We start from the raw sequence: 23899 nt of genomic DNA on the forward strand, positions 1-23899 counted from the left end.
GTTCTTTGAGCACCAAAGGGCTCACGAGCAAGCATAAAAATAAAAATATACCCTGCTTTATGTTGATTTTATTCAGTTTTTACTGATATGTAAAAAAATTTAAATAAGCAATAACTTGACTGTTAAAAGGAGCCAACTCGCCTCTTAGAACAAATAACACATCTGCCGCCTCTCTTCTCTTTTATACTCTGTAGCTCCTGCTAGATTTTGCTTCTAACCCCTTACATAACCTATCACATTGCTATAATCTTTTTATATAGACTATACTGAAAGACCTATGAATAAATGGTTGTGGAACGAATCATCTGAGTTTCCATTACTTCTTATGGGGAAATTCGCTTTGATATACAAGTACTTTGGATTACAAGCATGTTTCCGGACGAATTAGGCTCGCAATCCAAGGTTTTACTGTATGTGTTTTATTAACAGAGAAAAGGTTGCTGATTTCTTTTCTCTACAGTAAAACTAAATTCAGGTTTAATAAAACAAATTTTTATTCAAGTATGTATTGTTAAATGAAAAAAAATTATTGCTCTCAGCTTCCTCCAAATTCCATTTTTTTTTCAGTGTTGTGATCTGACTTGTTGTTGGAGGTTGGTTATGCTCCTTCTCCATGCTTCCACTGTATGTAGGAGAGTATCCACCCTCTTTTGCTTGTTCCCAAGGTAGAGTAAGGAACTATGAACTATGGGATGTGTAGTGTGCAGCGCTCATTAGCAAAGCTAAAGCGCATTGCTTGTTTCAAATAAATGGAAGTGAGGGGCAAAAGTTGAAGTTTGGAAGCTCACAGAGGACATTACAAGGAGGCCCAAAACACAGTATAAAATGAGTTCATGAAAAATTGTTTACAGGGCCATTAAATAGTGGATATATGTGGATTATCTTTGGAGAATAAGGATATCTTTAAGACCCCTTTCACACTGCAGCACCCATTGCGTCGGCGGTAAAACACCGCTAATTTTACCGAAACCGTTGGATTCGCAGAGCATTTCGGCCGCTAGCGGGGTGCTTTTACCCCCGCTAGTCACCGAGAAAGGGTTAAAACTGCCCGCAAAACGCTGCAATATCGGCATTTTGCCGGCGGTAATGCAGCGCTGCCCCATTGATTTCAATGGCAGCGGTGGAGGAGCGGTAAACACACCGCTCCTTCACCGCTCCAAAGAAGCTGCTGGCAGGACTTTTCCTGACGTCCTGCCAGCGCACCACTCCAGTGTGAAAGCCCTCAGGCTTTCCCACTGGAATGAATGGAGCAGCAGTTTGAGGGCGGATTGCAGGCGCTATTTCTAACGCTATAGCGCCTGCAAAATGCCCTCGGTGTGAAAGGGGCCTTAGTGTCACTTTAACAGAAGCTTGGTTCTGCCCAAACATGTAAATACATATTAGATTTGTTTTTTTTAGCATTTTGCTATGAGTGTGTTTAAAAATAATTATGCATCCATTCCCTACTTCCTACGCACAAAGTGTAAAAATACAATATATGTGTCAGTGATGGAAAGCTGGAAAGCTGTCATGACTGATATATAGTACTTTGCTGCACATGTACATCAAGCTGTGTTCACGTAGCATATGTATCTGACATAATATAGTTTTATTTCAGGAACTGTACGTGTGAAGGACCTACTTTTACACTCCATGTTCTTGAAGAGTTCCTGCATTTCTTCATCTCTGGATTGAGACTTAACCCCACATACATATATACTGCATATGCCGTGACTGGTCAGCACAGAGAGGTGGGCGATGGTAAAGTCTGAATAAGGGTTGGCCACAATGATATCACTGTCCATGTTGTGCAAAGCTTTCACAGTATGTGCGGCAACACTGTGTGACTTGTCCTATAGAGAAAACACAAATATGGCAAATATAACTTTCTTAGGGTCTTTAGATTGTAGATAATGGAATTTTCCTACGGCACTATGTCCACCTGAATATTTGTACTCATGGTGCTACATGGCCCAGGGTACAAACGTGTCTTCTGAGTAGGCAGCAGGTATCTCCTGAAAAGACAAGTGTCAATACTCCCTGAGCCAGGACTGTTTTTAAGGCAGGGCAAAAGGGGCAGCTGCCCTGGGCCCCATCATTGTAGTGGGGCCCAAAGCAGCTGCCTCATACTTGCCAACTATCCCAGTTTAAATTCCCTTATCCCTTGAAGTTTTAGTCCCGTGCTGTGTCCCGATACCTCAGTGTAAACTTCTGCTGCTGCTGACTCCCAGCTCTGCCCTATTGCCATATACAGATGGCTCACTTGCAGACCCCGTGTTTACATGTAAATAACCTGCATTGATATGTAAATAGCGGTGGCATTAATATGTAAATAGTCGTGGACTGCGGCATTGATATTTAAATAGAGGCGGCATTCATATGTATCCCCCTGAGGTCATATCCACCATCACTTCTGCTAAATGCTGCCCACTGGAGAGGTAAAAGAGCATGCTTGAAAGTCCTGCCTACAATTGTGGTCATTAAGCCTAACATCATGTTCTGTAAAAGTAAGCAAATTGGAGGTGGAACCCTTCTTCAAAATAACATGGTACCATAGCACCCTGAATTTTGGTAACAAATCAGTGAGCAGTAATGCTGTGCACTAACCTCTTGCAACAAACCAGTGAGCAGTAGTAATGTACAGTAACCTTTAAAAACCAATTAGTGAGTGGTATACATGTTCAGTAACCTCTAGAATTCAATCAGTGAGCAGTATTGGTGTACAGTAATCTCTAGCAACCAATCAACAAGCAGAAGTCATGTGCTGTAACCTCTAGAAAATAACAGTGAGCCATAATGTGTGCTGTAACCTCTAGCAGCCAGACAGTGAGCGGTAATGATACACTGTAACCTCTGGCAACCAATCACAATCGCTGCCTGATCTGATTCAGTAAACTGATTTTGAGTCTAGCTGCTATTTATTGTATGTCTCAAAGCATGTGGAGAGCGAAATTGCATGGTGGAGGGGGACCAAGAAAATGTTTGCCCAGGGTCCAGTCAATATTAAAGACGACCCTGCCCTGAGCAGAGAATGAGTATGCCTTTTATTTTTTAAGTAGCATTTAGACTGGAATCACACAACATGCATTGTGCTTAGTGTGCACACAAACTTTAATCACAATTGAGTTGATGTATGTTGACATCCATTTATTTTACCTGCAGCGTTGATGTGTTCTCTTTCCCCAGAAGAAGTCATAATGCTTTATTTTGTTTTCTTTAAAATGGAACTAAAGTTAAAGTGTTACGAAACCCAGGACCCTACATTCACTATACCTGGTCTCCCACAGTACACAGAACATGGAAATGCAATTCTTTTTGTTATAATAAACTGGTAAATACCTTTCTCATCAGCAATATATGGCAGCCTTGTTGACTTCTATCAGTGTCTGTTTAAAGCTTGTAGGAGAAGTTTTCATTCTACTCTGCTTGTCCTATGAGGCTGCATGAATCCTGACCCTCTGTCTGGACAGTGCTGATTGGCCCTGTGCCGATCACATTCACATTCCCAAGAACGTAAAAACTCTCTAGCAATGCACACCAAACTGAGAATGTGAAGAGTGACTCCAAAGGCTCTGTCTTATCAGGAGATAGATTGGGGACAGTGGAGGATCAGAGAAGACAGGACCAAACAGCCTTTTTACACAATGCAGAGGAATAACCCCTTAGGTTCCACAATGAGTGTAACAAGCATGCTTTACTGTATATATACACTGATTTTACTGCTGTGGGTTTAGTAACACTTTAAAGTGGTTCTAAAGTCAGAAGGTTTTTATCTTAATGCATTATGTGCATTAAGATAAAAAACCTTCTGTATGCAGCAGCCACCTCAGCCCCCCTATTACTTACCTGAGCCCTATCTCTATCCAGCGATGTTGCACGAGAGTCTCGTCACACAGGAGGGCACAAACACCTTGTGCATTACCATATACAAGTTTATTTCGATACGCAAGACAAATGGATACGCACAGATAGTTTCAAAAATCATATATCACAATTGCTTCAGCCGGACACATCATAGGACCAAACCTGATTGGATGGCTAATGCGTTTCGGGGGACATATCCCCTTCCTCAGAGATAATCTCAGCAGATTTCCCCCTCCCCTGTCTGAGGAGGAGGTCCTTAGGTTCATGACTACTTAAATGGCCACTGAGGATTACTTTGGATTAGCTCTGAGGAAGGGGGGTCTGTCCCCTGAAACGCACCCTCCTGAGTGCTTTTTGCAGTTTGTTGCAGACTCCCCAGTCTGAGGAAGGCTCCAGCCTAATGAGGCATTGCACATTGAAGTACTCCAAAAGCAAAAACCTCTGGATTTAGTGCTGGAGTGTTTCTTTGAGAATTTCTGGTACAATTGATGTTCCATTATTACTCTGCTCAAATCATTGCAGAGAGTTTGAGTGAAATGGGCCCGATGGACATGATGCGAATGGGCCCTAAAGGTGTATGCAGTGAGCTTTGTCAATTGTGTTCTCCAGAGAAATCTATTATCTTTTTGGAGACCCTCATACCCAAAGCTATAATTGTGTGCGGGCCCTAAAAGGGCCCACAGTATTGCAGAAAATATTCAAATGTATGGGCCCTTGACGGGAGGAAACAGGTCTATTAATAATAAAACCAAACTAGTGAAGAATCAGATACATCTGTTATATATGACCGTTAATCATACTCGGTCTGCGGAACCTACATCTTTTCCCTTTATGGAAGCAAGGTTTCCTACCCTGTTTCCCCGAAAATAAGCCCTAGCGTGATTGTCGATGATGGCTGCAATATAAGCCCTACCCCCCAAATAAGCCCTACCCTGTTTCCCCCGAAAATAAGCCCTACTCTGAAAATAAAACCTACAAGGACTTTAACTAGGGCTTATTTGGGGGGTAGGGCTTATATTACAGCCATCGCCGACAATCGCACTAGGTCTTATTTTCGGGGAAACAGGGTAATACTGTGGGGGTTATTTAGGAAAGGCAAATCCACTTTGCACCGAAAGTGCACTTTCAAGTGCAGTTGCTTCAAATCTAAGGGGTAGATCTGAAATGAGTGGAAGCTCTGCTGATTTTATCATCCAAACTTGTGCAAGCTAAAACGCTGTTTTTTTATTTTCCTTGCATGTCCCCCTCGGATCTACAGTGACTTTACTTCCAAGTGCACTTGCAGTGCAAAGTGGATTTTCCTTTTGTAAATAACCCCCTATGTACTCAGTCTACAATATAATAATATTGACAATCCAATAAGATTACGAATCTGTCAACTGTTTTACATATACAGTATGTTTCCATAATCTTCAATAGTGTCTAAAGTGTATCTAAAGCCAAAACTTTTTCTTAGTGTTAGATACAGTAGAAAATGGTTTGAACTCCAGTCCAGTTTTTATCTCTGTCTTTGCTCCTGCTGGGGAGATTAAAGTGTATCTAAACCCAAAACAAAAAAAAAATATTATAGTTTACTAGTCTGATGTGGTTGCTGCATTAATTTACCTCTATTTTCATTTGGTAATCCTGCAAGTACATTTCCTGTGCTAGGGTGACAATGCTCTGTGGGCGGGGCTTGAGGTGCCCAAGTGGGGACACTGTGCAACTGCACTCGCTAATGCCTGTAATACAGGCAAGAGCAGCGATCATGTTTAATCAGCATTAAGACACGCAGGACTTAGAAACTAGCAGAGCACTCGCACAGTTAACACTTTGTATTCCGTGGCCATACTTCTTATTCTGTTGACACTAATGCACTGTGGACACAACCTCTTTTAGAGAGCCCTCTTCCCCAGGTTTCTGAGCCGGTACTGTGGTGCTTGTACCGGTCTCCACCAACTCAGCAGTCCCTTAACCCCACTCCCAGAGACAATTTTCCATATGTTGCTATTGGACACAGGAAAAATACTTCTCCATAGCACCATGCCTGTTCTCCTCCCTGGCCCCCTCTACATCTCTCTCCATGACTCCAGGCTAAATACCTAGGTACTTACCACAAAGTCGGTCCCAGTATGTGGGCAGCCGGTCGCTAGTGTATGGGCCAAGCATAACACTCCTTCACTACCACAGCATTGGTCACCTCTGCCATGCCACCAGATTCCTGGCTGTATGGTTGCTTTAGCAATTGATACAAACATGGTAGTCTTTAGCAACAGAAATAGCCTCTTTAGGACAGCTTTTCTGCTTGTTAGACCCATGTAATGTATCTTCTCTAACAGATTAGGCAATTTAGATCTTTTACTTAAGTAGTTAAATTACACATTTGAGCAGTGCTTGATAACATCTCCATCACATTTCTCGCAAATATGCAAAAAAAAAAACTGGGGGGCGAGGGGGGGGGGGGGGGGGGGCATGGGGAACAACCCAAAAATAATTATTCATTTGTGTGAGCTATGGTTATAATGGTTATAATTTTCAGTAGCAAATAGCAATCTTATCAAGATGTTATAACACTATGGTATTGCCACTGGGTGTAAAATTTTGAGAATTGTACAATGTATTGTTACATAGATCTTGTATACTGACGTTATATCATTTGACTCTGAGACATGGTTGCTTTTTTAATATGTCTTTTTGTACTAAATAAATCAAAAAACGTTTTTTTACCTTATTGTTTTGTGCCTATAAAGTCCAAGCCCCCTTTCTTGACAGGAGACGGTCTTTGACAAGTCCTTTATTTCTTTTCTTCTGGTCTTTTTCCTTCTTACTTTCTTCATCCATCAGTTTCTTCCTCCATCTTCTTCCTCCCATCCGCTTCTTCTTGCTCCGGTTTTCTCGTCCGGCATCTCTTCTTCGTTCTCGGGCCGTTCCGCACAATGGGAGGCTCCCGCTGTGTGATGTTTTTCTTCTTCTGACAGTGCTTATACAACGGAGGGTGGGGCCACCCGGTGACCCCCTCCCTCTGACGCACGGTTCCATGCATCAGAGGGGGCGGAGTCACTGGGTGGCCCCACCCTCCGTTATATAAGAACTGTCAGAAGAAGAGAAGCGTCACACAGCGGGAGCTTCCCATTGCGCGGAGCGGCCCGAGAATGAAGAAGAGACGCGTGGAGGAAGATGCCGGACGAGAACAAAGAAGCAAGAAGAAGCGAATCGGAGGAAGAAGAGGATTGGAGGAAGAAGAAGATGGAGGAATAAACTGAAGGATGAACAAAGGAAGAAGGAAGAAGACCAGAAGAAAGAAGTCTTTAATAAAGGACTTGTCAAAGACCGTCTCCTGTAATTTTTAACACTTTTGTCACTTTTTTGGTGAAATGGTAGGGGTACTTTTGTACCCCCTTACCATTTCACACGGGGGGGCGGGATCTGGGGGTCTTCTTGTTAAAGGGGGCTTCCAGATTCCGATAAGCCCCCGCCCGCAGACCCCCACAACCACCGGCCAGGGTTGTGGGGATAAGGCCCTTGTCCTCATCAACATGGGGACAAGGTGCTTTGAGGGGCTACCCCCAAAGCATCCTCCCAATGTTGAGGGCATATGGCCTGGTATGGTTCAGGAAGGGGGGGCGCTCTCTTGTCCCCCCTCTTTTCCTGCGGCCTGCCAGGTTGCGTGCTCGGATAAGGGTCTGGTATGGATTTTGAGGGGGACCCCCAAGCCATTTTTTTTTCTTGGCGCGGGGTTCCCCTTAAAATCCATACCAGACCTGATGCTAATGCTAATGACCTGTGTGCAATACAAATAGCCTTAAAAAAACCCATAGAAGACGTACAACATTAGAATCCTACTACAGCTTGTAGTCGAAATATTCGACCAGGAATGTACGATTGCAGCATCATACAGTGAGTTTCGCTGCTCTGTCGAATCTTTTTTAAACATTCGACAGACACCATAAGCCTTCAATGACAGATTCGACCGTAATTCATTTGGATTTTCAGACGAATGCAATTTTTTACCGAAAAACAAAATAAATAAAAACGAATTTCGGGAGTAAGTAAATAAATGTATTTTTCGGACGAAAACAAAATTCCGAAACAAAATATTCCAGTCTACACATGTCTAATACAAATAACCTACTGGTGACCTCACAATAGGGATAAAACTTTTTCGTAGAAGGGAGTTTAACGAGACTCGTGGACACTCATTAAAATGAGAATACAAGAGGTTTAACCTTAAACTATGTAGAGGGTTCTTTACTGTAAGAGTGGCAAGGATGTGGAATTCCCTTCCACAGGCGGTGGCCTCAGCGAGGGGCATTGATAGTCTCAAGAAATGATTAGATAAGCACCTGAACGACCACAACATACAGGGATATACAATGTAATACTGACATATAATCACACACATAGGTTGGACTTGATGGACTTGTGCCTTTTTTCAACCTCACCTACTATCTATGTAAAAAGCACTAGAAAGCACTTTATGTATGCACATATTGCACAATTAGATTCATTTTTTTTTTGTAATCGCATATGCACATGCACTATTAGCACTTTAATGATATATTTATATTGATGGTAGGGTAGCGCACCCTTTACACTTAGCTCATTGTGTTATGGTTTACACAAGCCGTTCAGCTGCAGCAACCCAGTTTTCTTTTCTTTGCTAGTTGTGATTTGGTTTTAGGTATTGACACATTAAGCGAGTGATCATTTAAATTATGTTTAAAAGCTACATTTGGTAGACTTTCCTAACTTCTCTCTAGGGCACTAATGAGCCCCTATGTATATGGTATGACCTGTAGGCAGGGCCGCTGATAGAAATAATGAGGCCCCGTACAGCCTACCTGACAGGGCCCCCTTCCGCCCCACCTCTGGCCCCGTCCCTATACAGACAGGCTAAGGCAGTGATGGTGAACCTTGGCACCGCAGATGTTTTGGAACTACATTTCCCATGATGCTCATCTACACTGCAGAGTGCATGAGCATCATGAGACATGTAGTTCCAAAACATCTGGGGTGCCAAGGTTCACCAGCACTGGGCTAGAGTATACAGATAAGGTAAGGTATACTCAAAGGCTAAATTGTGAGTGTGACTAATTTAACCACTTGCTTACTGGGCACTTAAACACCCTTCCTGCCCAGACCAATTTTCAGCTTTCGGTGCTCTCACACCTTGAATGACAATTACTCAGTCATGCAACACTGTACTGACTTTGGGCGGCGAGACACGCCATTTATTGCCTGTGAATAGACCAGCTGGTGAAAGGGTATTGTCGTGGAGAATTGCGTTCGGCCGGCGCCTCCCACTGTGATATGCCTAACTTTGCAGTACTTTTGTAAGTGCATTTCTTATTTTATTTTATTTTTAAATAAACGTTTTTACACTATTTGGAGCGTTTTTCTCTCCTCCTTCTTATGGCGGACCATGCATTGCAAAATCATTGGAGCCTGACTGAAATGTGATTTGGCTTGTGGGCGGAACCTGTGGACGAGTGAGGGATGCACGCAGCTTGGCCTGATCTTATAGAGCGTATTGTTTAGAGATATTTGGTAAGGAGCCAATCCTCACTTTATGGTGGTGGTGCACTATAATATATGTTGAGACTTCGAACAGGATATGGAGAGTTGATATATTTTACACCTGACACGTGGTGGTTCTAGAGTTTTTTATGGACTTTTCTTTAATTGAAAAATTGGACACTTTATTTGAAAATTGGACACCTTATTATTGAGAGTTTCTTTTTTTTAGCTCATTTTTCTATGCAGTTAAATCACTGTTTTGCACACATTGTGATAAGGGTGTAGATGTTGTAATTTTGCAGCATTTATAACATATTTGAAGATGTGATATTGTTGTTAATGCATATTTATGTTCGTGATTGTAACACTGAAATTTTTCTCTAGGTATGGGGTACTGATATAATTAATTGATGATATTGTATTTTAATTTTTATATGTTCACATTCCTCTTAGGGGAAGCACTCACCCTAAGCTCACCCTTAGGACAGCGCGGTTCTTTTTTTGGGTTACGTTTATAAGTATATAACTTTTGGTATATAGCAGAACTGCAGCAGTATTTGATGTGTACACAATTTTCATTTATTTATTTTTTATGGTGGTAGCGCGATTTTTTCCTTTCCTTTATCTATGCAACACTGTACCCAAATCAATTTTTTGTCCTGTTTTTCCCACAAATAGAGCTTTCTTTTGGTGGTATTTGATCACCTCTGGGGTTTTGATTTTTTGCGCTATAAATGAAAAAAGACCGAAAATTTTGAAAAAAAACGCATATTTCTTTGTTTCTGTGACAAAATTATGCAAATTATTAATTTTTCTTCATAAATTTTGGCCACAATTTATACTGCTACATATCTTTGGTAAAAATAACCCAAATTAGTGGATATTATTTGGTCTTTGTGAAAGTTAGAGAGTCTACAAGCTGTGGTGCGAATCATACAAAATTGATCACATCTGATGTACTGGTGGCCTATCTCACTTCTTGTGACCCGAACAAGCCAGAAAAGTACAAATACCCCCCAAATGACCCCTTTTTGGAAAGTAGACATTCCAAGGTATTTAGTAAGAGGCATAATGAGCTTTTTGATGTTGTCATTTTTTTCCCACAATTCTTTGCAAAATTAAGATTTTTCATTTTTTTAATTTTTTTCCACCAAATTGTCATTGTAATAGGTTATTTCTCTCACATGGCATGTGTATACCACAAATGACACCCCCAAAAAAATTCTGCTACTCCTCCTGAGTATTACAATACCACATGTGTGGGACTTTTTCACAGCCTGGCCACATAGAGAGGCCCAACATGCAGGGAGCGTCATCAGGTGTTCTAGGAGCATAAATTACACATCTAACTTGTTGACTACCTATTACACTTTTGAAGGCCCTGGAGCATCAGGGCAATGACACATGACACTGATGACAGATGGCACTGATACGTGGCAATGATGACACTTATACGTGGCACTGATGACACGTGGCACTGATGACAGATGGCACTTATACGTGGCACTGATGACACGTGACACTAATACATGGCACTGATGACAGATGGCACTAATACATGGCACTGATGACAGATGGCACTAATACGTGGCACTGCTGACAGATGGCACTAATACGTGGCACCGATGACGTGTGACACTGATGACAGATGCCACTGATAAGTGGCATTGATGACACGTGACACTGACAACAGATGGCACGTGACACTGACAGGTGGCACTGATGACAAATGGCACTGATACGTGGCACTAATGACAGATGGCACTAATATGTGGCACTGACGACAGATGGCACTATGTGGCACTGATGACACGTGGCAATGATGACAGATGGCACTTGGGACAAATGGCACTGACAACAGGTGGCACTGGGGACAGATAGCACTGACAGGTGGCACTGGGGGCAGGTGGCACTGGGGTGGATGGCACTGGGGTGGATGGCACTGGGGCGGATGGCACTGGGGCGGATGGCACTGGGGGAGGATGGCACTGGGGGACCATGGCACTGGGGGAGGATGGCACTTTTTTTCCCACTTACGGCCGCTGCAGCCGTTCATCTCTCCCCTCTCACACGCTGTCTGTGTGAGGAGGGAGAGCGACGCTGAGAGATGATCTCATATGTTTATATATGAGATCATCTCACATTGGACACGCCGATCGCGCTGTAAACGGCCGCTGTGATTGGCCGTTTACAGCAATCTGTGTTTGCCTGTCTCCGGGGGACACAGCAGACACAAAACTTCCCTGATGCGCGCCCGTGGTGGCGCGCATTGCGGAAGTAAACACAAGGACGTCCAGGGACGGCCTCCGGGACGAAAGCGCCCGCTCTAAAGCCGTCATTCGGCTATAGGGCCGGCGGGAAGCGGTTAAAAAGACACACCACATGGAATTGAAAAACAGACGTGGTTTAAATTACGTTTAATTATTGAGCATGGCTTAAAGGGGTGCGGTTAATTAGAGTCTAAGATGGTATGTAGGATGCAGATGACACTGTGCTGCGTTCAAAGCTGCACTGTCCAATTTCTCACAGTTAAGCAGTGCTACATGAAAAAGGAGATGCTATTTATGTCAGCCAAGCCCACTTTTAAAAAAAAAAATTTTTTCTAAACTTTTAATGAGTAATATTATGTTTAAGGGCCGGTTCACACCCTGCTTGCATCTGAATTGTGAAGGAATGTGCTGTGGATTCCTGTACAATTCAACCAGCATGCAAAACGCCCTGCTGTTGCGATCTGCACCAGGTGCCAATAAAAAGTTAATGACACCTCAAACGCAGGTCGCAAACCTAGTGTGTTTGTCCTGCACCTGCCAGCCCTGGATCACCGTGTGATCTGGTTGCAGTGCATTTTAAATAGTAGTGCATTCACTACTTTTGGTGCATTGCAATTTTAGCCCATTCAGAATGCACAGACCCGCATGTGAATTGCACAGGAATGTACAGTGCGCTCCTCTGTGATTCAGTTCCAGGTGTGGTGTGAACCAGTGATCTAAAAATTTTGACAAAAGTAATAAAAAAGTGGGGTTTGCTGACATTGATGGCATCTCCAATTTCATGTAGTACTGCTGTGAGCAATTGGGCAGTGTAGTTTAAAACCCAATTTTTCACAGTCAGGACAGCTGTGCTTTATGAAAAACAGACATCAGACTTTACATTGCAGCTAATGTGACTGGGCTAACCTACAGTCCCGAGAATCCAGATCCACCGCCACATACCTCCCAACTTTTTGAGATGGGAAAAAGAGACACTTATGGGCAAAAGTGTGTAGGAATAGGACACACCCACTGCCACACCCCCTTAAAGGAGAATTATACAAAAAATATTAGCTAAACTTTTTTTTTACTGCTATCATTCATTTATTTATATTGGATTTTGAAATTTACAAATGCAGTACTTTAGAAATTGGATAAAAGGTTTAGCATCGGTAAACACTTTTTAAAAGATAAATAGTGCTTTTTATATACAACTATACAGATCCGACCAAAATGAGGGACAGATGAGGAGCAAAGAGGGACAGAGGGACATTGTTCCAAATCAGGACAGTCCCTTGAAATCAGGGACAGTTGGGAGCTATGACTGCCACCATATTGTTAATGCAGCTCATGTGTGCACACCAGAAGAACCTGAGAACGATCATCCTCGAAGTCGGCCACACCCCCTCCTGCCCATTCAAACTACAGGATCTCCCAGTCAGGTTCCACCCCTGAGATGTTTAGCCGGAGTGACGGCTCATTGAGAGAAGCTGAACAGCTGCTGAGAGAGGAGGGGGGAGGAGAAGAGGAGGAGGGGAGTTGGAGAAAAAGTTTTTTTGCCTGCACTCTGTTCTGATTGCTGGGCCCCCCTTGGTGACCGGGCCCGGTACAAGAGGGCCAGTTGCACTGGTTTATCAGTGGTCCTGCCCAACCTGACCAGCAGCATTCTTTTCAGGAACCAACGGCTCAACAGGTCAACCCAGGACACAGTGCAATACATCTACATAGTAACAAATGACTTACACACAAAAGCATAATTGAAAAGCCAAATAAAATCCAGGGCACATGTCTAGCAGAACCTTTGGAAGCACCTGCTTACAGCTCACTCACCCTATTGTATCTATGGAGGAACAATGTTATCAGCCCTAGAACATTAAGTGCTTTAGATCTACAGAACACCTCCCTTTCTCTATAACATGGTAGGTATTCTGTAGTTCTAAAGAAAATAAACTGCGCTTGAGTAAGACAAAAAAAAAAGATGCACAATACTCTAAAATGAAGGCCGCAGCTATAAGTGAGATACACACACCCAAAAGCAATAGAAAATTTTTTAAAAGCTGCGCCAACAAAGAAAACTGTTTATATTAGCTACCCTAATGGAATATAAAAAATTATGAAAGTTATAAATAAATATTACATTCACTATACATTAAATGAAAAAAGAATAACGAATATTGTGATTTCCCAACTGGAGAGGAAGGAACGAACAAAGTTCATCAAAAGTCCATAAGAAATCCTCAGTTGCGATCCTTATCAGAACACCACGGTGATTCCACTCAAAAAAATGCACACAAGTGCCCGTCACCAAGAAGTGAGTGCGCTTACCAGATGGAAGCTTAATCAAAGCCTTGTATGCAAATCTTCCGTATCCTCCTCCTTACAACTTGTGTTCATAGATCAGCTAACCACAGTGAAAGGCAGCGTTCACATAAATATGTATCTCGTTCAGCGATCCCAAAAAATGCTCATAAACTTTTATGACTGGTGGAACGTCCATTTCTATTTGCCTTTGCAGGATTGAAAACGTTGGGACCCAGATCCAAGTGCCATTGTCAAGTGTGATTGTTTTTTTTCCTTCCTTATCCGCGTTCCAGATCTATCTTAAGACTGAGCCCAGCGAGTACACCATCCAGAAATGGACCTTTTCACACTCTGTGCTGAGGCGTCTCTCTTCTACTCAAACAGATCCTTATCCTTATCAGCCCTAGAACATTAAGTGCTTTAGATCTACAGAACACCTCCCCTTCTCTATAACATGGTAGGTATTCTGTAGTTCTCAGAGGTGAACTTTGGAGGTCTGAGAACACTTATGCTGGCCATACACTATACGTAAAATTGGCCGAACTCATTTTCGAAAAACGAACATTCGGCCGTGAGTGCAAACAATAGTGCCATCATGTAATGACCAATAAATTGTTCAGTGGACATAAATGAATTGAATGCATTTTGTATTAGTGTTTTTTACATATATCTAGTGCAGACAGTTTGAATGGGAAACACATTAACCTTTCAATTTATTTTTCGTTCAGCAAAAAATTTCCAAACTTGTTCTTCGTTTTTTCGACTCAAAAACGTCCCAGCGATTATCGATTTTGTGCCCAGTAACTGGCCAAAAAATGAACAAACTGTCTAAATGACTGAATTTTGGCCAATTTTTTGTATAGTGTATGGCAAGCATTACTTGAGATAACACTGTAAAAAGCACAAGTACTTATGACCTTGACAGATTTCTGGCCAGGTGAACAGGTCATTTTGGCACTTATCCAACAGATATTTTAATGGCATATTTAACAGGCCAAAAAGGGGTAAATAAGAGAAGTTAATTGTTAAGGTTTAGATACACTTTAACCTTTTTTGTTTGTCTTGGTGACCTTTCTCAAAAAAGTGATGGGAAATCCACAATTTTCCAGTTGTCACTGGAACAAAGCCTAAATGGAAATCTTCCAAAGAGGACCTGTCCTAACTATCTAACGGGTATTACCTTTGCTTTGGTCTCTAGGACAGGAACTTCCTAACAAATTGCAGACATAAAGAAAACTTACAGGGGTTTTACCAACCTGTACCCTATCCTAAATTAAAGAATAAGTTCACCTTTCTGAAAATGTCACACCCATATTTAGGGTGCCCGCAGTTCATTCAAACTACAAGTCCATTTGCCGCAATGGCAGACAGGGCTTGTAGTTTTTTTATTCACAGATCCTTGTGAATGAATGGCACGCCTGTGCCACGCTGATTTTAAATTGTGACAGTGGGAGCAAAAAGAAGAACCAGTGGGGCATCAGGGCGTAAGCAGGGGGTGCTAACTAGTACCATGTTACACTTTAAATACCAAAGGTGAACTTATCCTTTAATTATAATAAATACAGTTTCCAAAAAAACATTATATTATTGCTGTACAGTATATTGTGACATGACAGGTATTTTTTGTGCAGGTTTGTAAAGTTACTGAAAGGTTTGCCTTTAAAGTGATTGTAAGGGTTTTTTTTAAATAACAAACATATCATGCATCTCCACTGTGCAGCTCGTTTTGCACAGAATGGCCTTGAACCTCATCTTTTGGGGTCCACGGCGGCTTTCACATCTCCTCCCCACATCAGATAACCCCCTAGGAGAAGCGCTCTCCCAGGGGGTTACCTTGCGGGCCAGCCCCTGAGTTCATCATATGTATGACTCGGCCCCGCCCCCGCGATCACTGCTGTCAAACAAATTGGATTTGTTTGACAGCAGCGGGAGCTAATCTATCCAATCAAGAGCCGAGAACCCCGGGCAGAGGGACAGCGTGTCCCCACCGGGTCAAGTTCCAGGGCTCAGGTAAGTAAAATGGGGGGGGGGGGGCTGGGGGGCGGTCATTGCCAGGTGTTTTTTTTTTTTTTGCATAGGATGCATTAAGGTGTAAAAAAAAAAAAAAAACGAGGGGTACAATCTCCTTCACTAATACAAAGTAAGGCCGCGTACACACGGGCGGACTGTCTGGCCAACTAAGTCCGTCAGACAATCCGACAGACAGTCCGTCCTACTTTTGAATGAACGGACTTGACCACACACGATGAACAGACAGTCCGCTGAAAGCTTGCGCAATGACGTGTACAGCACGTACGACGGGACTAGAAATACGACGTCCAATACACTGCAATGCAACCTTCGGCCATGTAAATCCTTTCTGAGCATGCGCCATACTTAGTCCGTCCAACTTGCCTACTCACAAGCGGACTGTCCGCTGAAACCAAAGTTGGACGGACAATATTACGGAAATTCCGAAAGACTTATAGTCCGCCAGACTGTCCGCTGAAAAAGTCCGCTGAAGCCCACACACGAGCGGACTGTCCGCTGAAACACGTTTTAGCGGACCAAGTCCATCAGACAGTCCGCCCGTGTGTACGCGGCCTAAGGCTGATTCCTATATGTGGCACTGGAATCTGGTGTTTTCAGAGTTTTATTAATGCAGATGAGCTGTATAAATATTAATATGTATAGAATTCCAGATAGCATTTCTTCTGATAAATGATACATCATCTTTCTGCTCTTTTACTGAGGTGCTTAAGATTGCTATTTATGTTGCATCCTCATTTGTTATCTGCTTGTTTTTTCTTGTAAAGTTGTAACCCTTGCAAATAAAATTGGATTTAAATTTTGTTCTGCTCTGCATTTATTTTGCATAGCTTCCCATAAAAAATGGAATTGCCGAGGGAAGCAAGGAAGGTAAACACTACAATAACTTATCATAGAGTGTGGGTGAGGGGTGATCTAAACCCAAAACCAAAAATGTATATATTGCAGTTTACTAGACCTTAGATGTGCTAGCTGCATTTGTTTTCTTTTTTTTCCTTTCCCTTTATTCTCTCTCTTTATTTCACCTGTAAATAACACACTTTCTGTCTTTGGGTGGCTACATTCACTACCCCCTGTATCTACAGAGGGAGCCATATTTGACATCCAGGCTGGGTTTTAAATATGTCGGTCTTCGCTCATCTGTATTAAATGGGAAATGGGGAGATTAGTAGATCACGGGAGAAAGAAAACATTTCTTTTGCAACAGTTTATCACACAGGAAGTGACAAGAACAATGCACATCTGAACAGGTATTTTCTGGACTTGCTGAACATTTTTTTGCCACAAAAAAGAAACCTATGCAGCCACCACATCTAAGGACTGCAATGCAATACATTTTTGTTCTTGGGTTTAGTTATCCTTTAAAGCGGAGGTCCACCCTAAAGTGGACCTTCCGCTCATCGGAACCCTCCCCCCCTCCGGCGCCACAGTTGGCACCTTTCAGGGGGGAGGGGGGTGCAGATACCTGTACAGTACAGGTATCTGCACCCACTTCCGGGATAGCTCTCTGCAAGTGCCTGCCCCTTTCCACAAGTGCCCCGCTGCCTGCTGGGAAACACACAGATCCCAGAGGCAGCGGGGACCGTCCTTATTGCGCAGCGCGACTCGCGCATGCGCAGTGGGGAACCGGGAAATGAAGCCGAAAGGCTCCATTTCCTGATTCCCATACCCAAGATGGCGGCGGCAGCACCCGGGAGACGATCTAGAGATCGGCTTCGGGTGCCGACATCGCGGGCGCGCTGGACAGGTAAGTGTCACTATTTTAAAAGTCAGCAGCTGCAGTATTTGTAGCTGCTGGCTTTTAAAAAAAAAAAAAAAAATGCGGAGTCCCGGCGGACTCCCGCTTTAAATCAAGGAAGAGTCGATGACCAAGAAGGTTAAAATTTCCTCCCACAGGTCACTTTTCTTGCTCCCTTTCACCATTGCCACCTTCGCGTGACCTCAAACCAGTTCAAACGTATATATATTAAGTTGTACCTTCTTGAAAGGGATTAATATCTGATATTTTTTTATCACATTTGATTCCCCAAACATCAATACATGAAAAAGAGGCAAGCGTACTTGGGCTATAAACATCCCACTGCCACCTGGAAAAATAACTAGAGCCTTGTGAGTAGAACCTACATCTGAATGCTATACAACGAAAACCTATATATAATGTACAGTGCCTTGAAAAAGTATTCACACCCCTTGACATTTTCCACATTTTGTCATGATACAATCAAAAACTTAAATTTTATTGGGATTTTACTTCTCAGCCAAGTTAAAAAGGTACAAACAATGAAGCTACTATCAGTCAGAATACATGAACTTCATGCCTGACAATTTGTATATGTTGAAGAATCTGCTCTTAGGTATAGCCTAGGCCAGTGATGGCGAACCTTGGCACCCCAGATGTTTTGGAACTCCATTTCCCATGATGCTCAACTACACTACAGAGTGCAGAAGCATCATGGGAAATGTAGTTCCAAAACATCTGGGGTGTCAAGGTTTGCCGTCACTGGCCTAGACTGTGGCCTCCTCTGAGATGCCGCCTTGAGGAGTACCAATAATGTGAAAAATGTGTAGGTTAGGGATAAATGGGCATTTATCCCTAACCTACAAATTTTTCATCCCTGTCAACTGCTCCTCATGGTATGACACATATCGCCTCACTTTTTCTCTTCTCTCTTCTTTTTCTCTTCTCTTTTTCCTCCTCATTTCTATCTTCCTTCAGCATTCTTGGCTTGTCTCTCTTGCAGCAGTACCATACATGTCTCACCAAGACCCAAAATATACCTTCATTCTCTTTACGTTCTGAATAAGTTTCAGCATGTAATCGATATATATAGACAAGCTTATGTTATTTATGGACATGAGTGATCTGGAATTTGTGATCTTCCCTTAATTGCTTGGCAGCCTCTATGCATCTTGTGGCCCCTAAAGCTTTATAAGTTGGGCTAGTATCTTACCTTGTATGGTTCCATTATCCTTGTCTACTACTTTGTGTACAATGATACATTTCTTAAGTTGAGTACCTCATACTCGATCAAAACCGCTATCACTGTACCTTCTAAGTTTGAATGTCTTTCTGGAGATGAAAAACATATTTAAAAAGCAATTATACTCACTACCAACTATGGCAATATGTTATTTGGGTCTTGGGAGCCACAGCAATGGCTACTTGTTGGCCGCAATATGTCTTTGTATTAGTCAAAATGGCACATTCCTTGGTGAAATATTTTCTGGACAACTGAGCAGGGTTGTTATTTCCTTTTACATATGTCACTTTTAGACTTTTGAGGAGTTACATTGATATTATCAGAGGTATTTTAACAAACTGTTAAATCTGTTAGCTAGTTACAATACGTTTAACTTGCTAATTTATAAAATGCATTGAATAAATGCCAGAAGTGACATGCAGGCAGTAAAAGGGGATCTGTAACTTTGCTCCCAAAACATAAACCTGTTAATGTCTCCGCAGACAATACGGTACGTGGTCTACGCATCTCTTCTGTCTTTATGATGGTTACCATGGTGACTTATTGTACTCCTACACTATCTCTGCCCATGCAGCACTCAAAGTAAAAAAAACGCTCACAGAAAGGCAATATATTTCATGTTGGCATTGTCCTTCTAGGGATTAAAAGATCAAGCTCCCAAACTGGGCAGCTTCTGTTTCCAGTGATAAACAGCCTGACATAAACATGTTGCTGAGCAACCCTCTCACTGATGCACTGATATTGTGCCTCTGTGTTCACAATCCTTCCAAGTCTGCCGAGAGTGGACAATAGAGTTATAAATCACACACACTCTTCTGGGAGCTCTGCAGCTTTTATGTGCGGTTTCTTAAACTAGAGGACAAAAATGCTTCCAAGACAAATATCACTGTCTGGCAGCCCACAGTCGTTGAGTAGGGAATGACGCATGACCATTAGGGTTGCCTAATCAATCGTTTTATGGTTACTAATTGTTTAGCTGCACTCATGCACTTGTAAATGTAATCCTCTTTTTTTATCAAGACCAGTATAACTATTTTCAACATAATCACCTCTGCACTTGATTCCTTTTTTATGTCAACACCACAAAGTTTGTGTCAGTGGAAGACACAAAGGGACTCGCCCAGGGTTCTGGCTCTCTTGAAGAGCTAAAAACCTGGAAACCTTAAGCTCAACCTTAAATACAAACTAGCTATGGCAAGTATTTTTTAAAGTGTGTGTCTGGCCAAAACCTTTTTATTTTTAAAGATTTGAGTGGAGGGGGAAGGATTGGTGTCAAGCTTTTTGCTTTAGCTAGAGAAAGCACCAGGAATAAAGGTTCTTAAAGAGGAACATCACTTGCTCAATCAACATTGACTACTTTTAATCCTTATGCTACTAGCATTAGTAAATAGATAGGAAATCATATCATATTCACTCGTTTTAAATTACTTTTTTACATTTCTTCAGTTACTTCCTGGTTTCCATGCCTAGGCAAATGATGTCATACATCCCAGGAGTCTTCAGTAGGGGAAGATGAGAGGAGGTTTCTCAGCTAAGTACACCCTCTCCTGTCTGTACGGAAAACAGAAAAAACAAACTTTGTTTCGTTTTTTCTGTTTTCCATTTTGGTATTTGTGCATCTCACAATTTTGAACTGCAGCTATTTATGTATATTTTTTGTTGATTTTAGTCACTAGGTAGCGTGGTATTTTGTTTCTGTGTCTCCTGTCTGCATGCCTGAGCTAAGGGCAGGTAGATTCCAGGAAGTAAATGCTACATGAATCATCTGCCCTTACTCAAGATGACCACAGCCATAAATGCCAAGGGGGGTGTTTCTCAAAGCGATTTCTCAACAAAATAAAGCATGGAGACATACAGAATACTTTATTAATCCCAAGGGAAATTGGGAAATTGTTTACGACACAGACACACTTAACAAAGACAAGATCACAACAATAGACTAAACAAGATGCAAAACACAAAATTACCAATAACAGCCATTAACACCAAATAAAAAAAATTAAACTACACTACAAATAAAACATCCATACAAATAAAATACAACACAGAATAAATAACACAGATTAAAATAACAGACAAACTACCAAATACAAATACAGCACTTTCTCTAACGCCACCCCAGATAATAATCAATACAATACCAACAAACTATACAAACAACACAGATTGTTTATGATCCCGTCTTCAGCCCTCACAGAAAAGATTTATATATCTTGATCGCCACAGGCAAAAATGATTTCCTGTGTCGCTCTGTGGTGCATTGTGGGTGTAATAATCTGTCACTGATGGTACTCCACAGACTGACCAGCGTATTGTGGAGTGGGTGAGAGGAGTTGTCCAAGATAGAATGTAACTTGAACAACATTCTCCTCTCCAACAATGTTATAAAAGACTCCTATTCCAATCCAACAACATCACTGGCCTTGTAAATAAGTTTATTGAGTCTGTTGGACTCACATTGGACCCACATGAATGGATGGGTGCGTTTGCTTTGAATATGAAAAATGAATTAAAACATAATTTTTGGTTTGTGGTGTTCAGGTGAAGTGTAGTTCCGCTGTAAAGTAATATGCTGCCTCATTGCTGTCAAAAACACCAATTGACACCCTGTATTCCCGATTTCGATCAACTGATATAGGAGCTATTTTCAGAGTCCATCTGACATTCAGAAATATTTGAAAGCTTAGATGAAGGGGTTTTAACCCCCGAAACATGTTGGCTGTCTCCTATAAAATCAATAAAATATATTTATGGACTCTTTCTGAACTTTTGTTCCTGGCATGTTCTCTAGCCGAAACACAAAACTTTGCAATAGGGGCACTTATTCTGGGGACAAATGTCTAATAAGGTAATTCTCCTCACTTTGTAGAGATTTACACTCACTTCCTGTTGCATCTCTGAGACCAGAAGTGAAGGGAAATCTCGCCAACAGAACTCAGAGCAAAAAATAAACTGGCAAGGCTTTTAACTCTTTCCAAAACTGGAAAAAAAGAGGTTTGTGTATAAATACATCTACTTATGAATGAATGCACTGAAGGAGATAAAAAAATATTTAAAACTGTTAACAGCAATTTTAGCAACTCAGTAAAACTATCCACTAAATGTACGTCGAGGCGCATTCCGGTCACATCGTTTGGTCCGAACTTTTGGTTCCCGAGATCCAGGGGGTGGAATGCATGCCAATTCAAGTGGCACGGCTAGATTCCAACTGACCCAGTCTGATACATTCGTTCCCTCTAGTGCCGAGGCATTGGCACTTTTAAAGTAAGAGGCCATTTGGCTATTTTTGTTTTTAATGTTTTTTTAAATAAAACGATATTATGCCATGGTCCGGTTCTCTTTATATTTTTTCTTGAGCAAACGTGGATTGAAACAACATTTCTGGTACACCTAAGCAGAGTTTCCCCATCAAGGTTGGCAGTTCCCTAAACCTGCTAAAGCTTTACTTGACTTTCTTTTTAAACAAAAGGGTCAAGGTGAGTTGGTGAGTAGGCTTCTTACCATAATTCACCGGGTGACGTGTTGGTGCATTTCTCCTAAGCGGTGACGGGGCATGCAGGATTCATCCCTTCTTCAGCTTCACCACTTCTTCTTTTGTTATGTACATGGACATTTTCTATAAGTTCACTGTTTGAGTTGATTTTTTGTATTCAATTTATATTGCAGCATGTATTGACTAATAAGATACCTGCGGTACTATTAAGCAATAGAGCACTTTATTGTTATTATTTAAAGTTTATTGAGCACTAGAGCACTTTATTGTTGTTATTTAACGTTTACTATATTCAGTGCCCCCTTATCACTTACAACCCACATCTCACGAAGGCAATTTTTTTGCACTTTGAGGGGAGCAGCTTAGAGATTATTCACATATTTAATTTCAGTCTAAGCACAGAGTATTCCATTGTCTTTTGGTTTATCCACTAAATGTATCTTAAAGGATATCTGCACCTTTAAGTAGAGCATTCTTCTCCCACTCGTAATCACAATAGGCGTATACTGTATAATTCAGACACCAGATGAAGACTATCCGCTGTGGTGTTGCCTACAGCCTGCTGATTCCTATTTACAGAAAAACACTACCGTATATACTCGAGTATAGGCCGACCCGAATATAAGCCGAGGCCCCCAATTTACCCCCAAAAAACTGGAAAACTTATTGACTCGTGTATAAGCCGAGGGTGAGACATGGCTGTCCATCCCTGTGTGTCCGTCCATCCCTGTGTGTGTGTCCGTCCATCCATCCCTGTGTGTGTGTCCATCCATCCATCCATCCCTGTGTGTGTGTCCGTCCATCCATCCCTGTGTGTGTATCCATCCATCCATCCATCCCTGTGTGTGTGTGTGTGTGTGTGTATCCATCCATCCATCCCTGTGTGTGTGTGTGTATCCATCCATCCATCCATCCATCCCTGTGTGTGTGTGTGTGTGTGTGTGTCCATCCATCCATCCATCCCTGTGTGTGTGTCCGTGCAGCCTTGTGTGTGTGTCCAGCCTACCTGTGTCCCGAGCCTCCGTCCCGAGCCTCCTCCGTCCCGAGCCTCCTCCGTCCCGAGCCTCCTCCGTCCCGTGCCTCCTCCGTCCCGTGCCTCCTCCGTCCCGTGCCTCCTCCGTCCCGTGTCGTGCCGATGGATCGCCGCTCCAGGATCGCCGCTCTTCTCGGCGGCCATTCTACAATTCAAAAGCCGCGCCTCCGCCTCCGCCTGTGATAGGCGGAACACTGAATTTCCCAGCAGCCTGTGTTCCGCCTATCACGGACATCGTCTCATCCTCGTCCGTAGTACGAGGATGAGCGGATGTCCGTGATAGGCGGAACACTGACTGCTGGGAAATTCAGTGTTCCGCCTATCACAGGCGGAGGCGGAGAAGGAGGCGCGGCTTTTGAATTTTAATGTCCGCCGTCTGTCTGCTCGATACGCTGATCGAGCAGTCAGACAGCGGTGACTCGAGTATAAGCCGAGGGGGCACTTTCAGCCTCAAAAAAGAGGCTGAAAATCTCGG

The 23899-nt window shown here is 42.4% G+C and overlaps 1 protein-coding gene across 1 annotated transcript in view; it reads right to left on the reverse strand.

Annotated features, from left to right (window-relative positions):
• The window catches only part of NSUN7 (NOP2/Sun RNA methyltransferase family member 7), a 158357-nt gene that overhangs the window by 24712 nt on the left and 109746 nt on the right, over positions 1 to 23899 (reverse strand). The window contains exon 7 of the mRNA XM_077477591.1: positions 1622 to 1832. Within this exon, the coding sequence (XP_077333717.1) occupies positions 1622 to 1832 (211 nt within the window). The remainder of the gene's footprint in view (positions 1 to 1621; positions 1833 to 23899) is intronic.

The sequence above is a fragment of the Lithobates pipiens genome, unplaced genomic scaffold (assembly GCF_037356315.1).
Source record: "Lithobates pipiens isolate NorthernLeopardFrog02 unplaced genomic scaffold, aLitPip1_a1.2 Scaffold_13, whole genome shotgun sequence".
In the NCBI taxonomy this organism is placed as follows: Eukaryota; Metazoa; Chordata; class Amphibia; order Anura; family Ranidae; genus Lithobates; species Lithobates pipiens.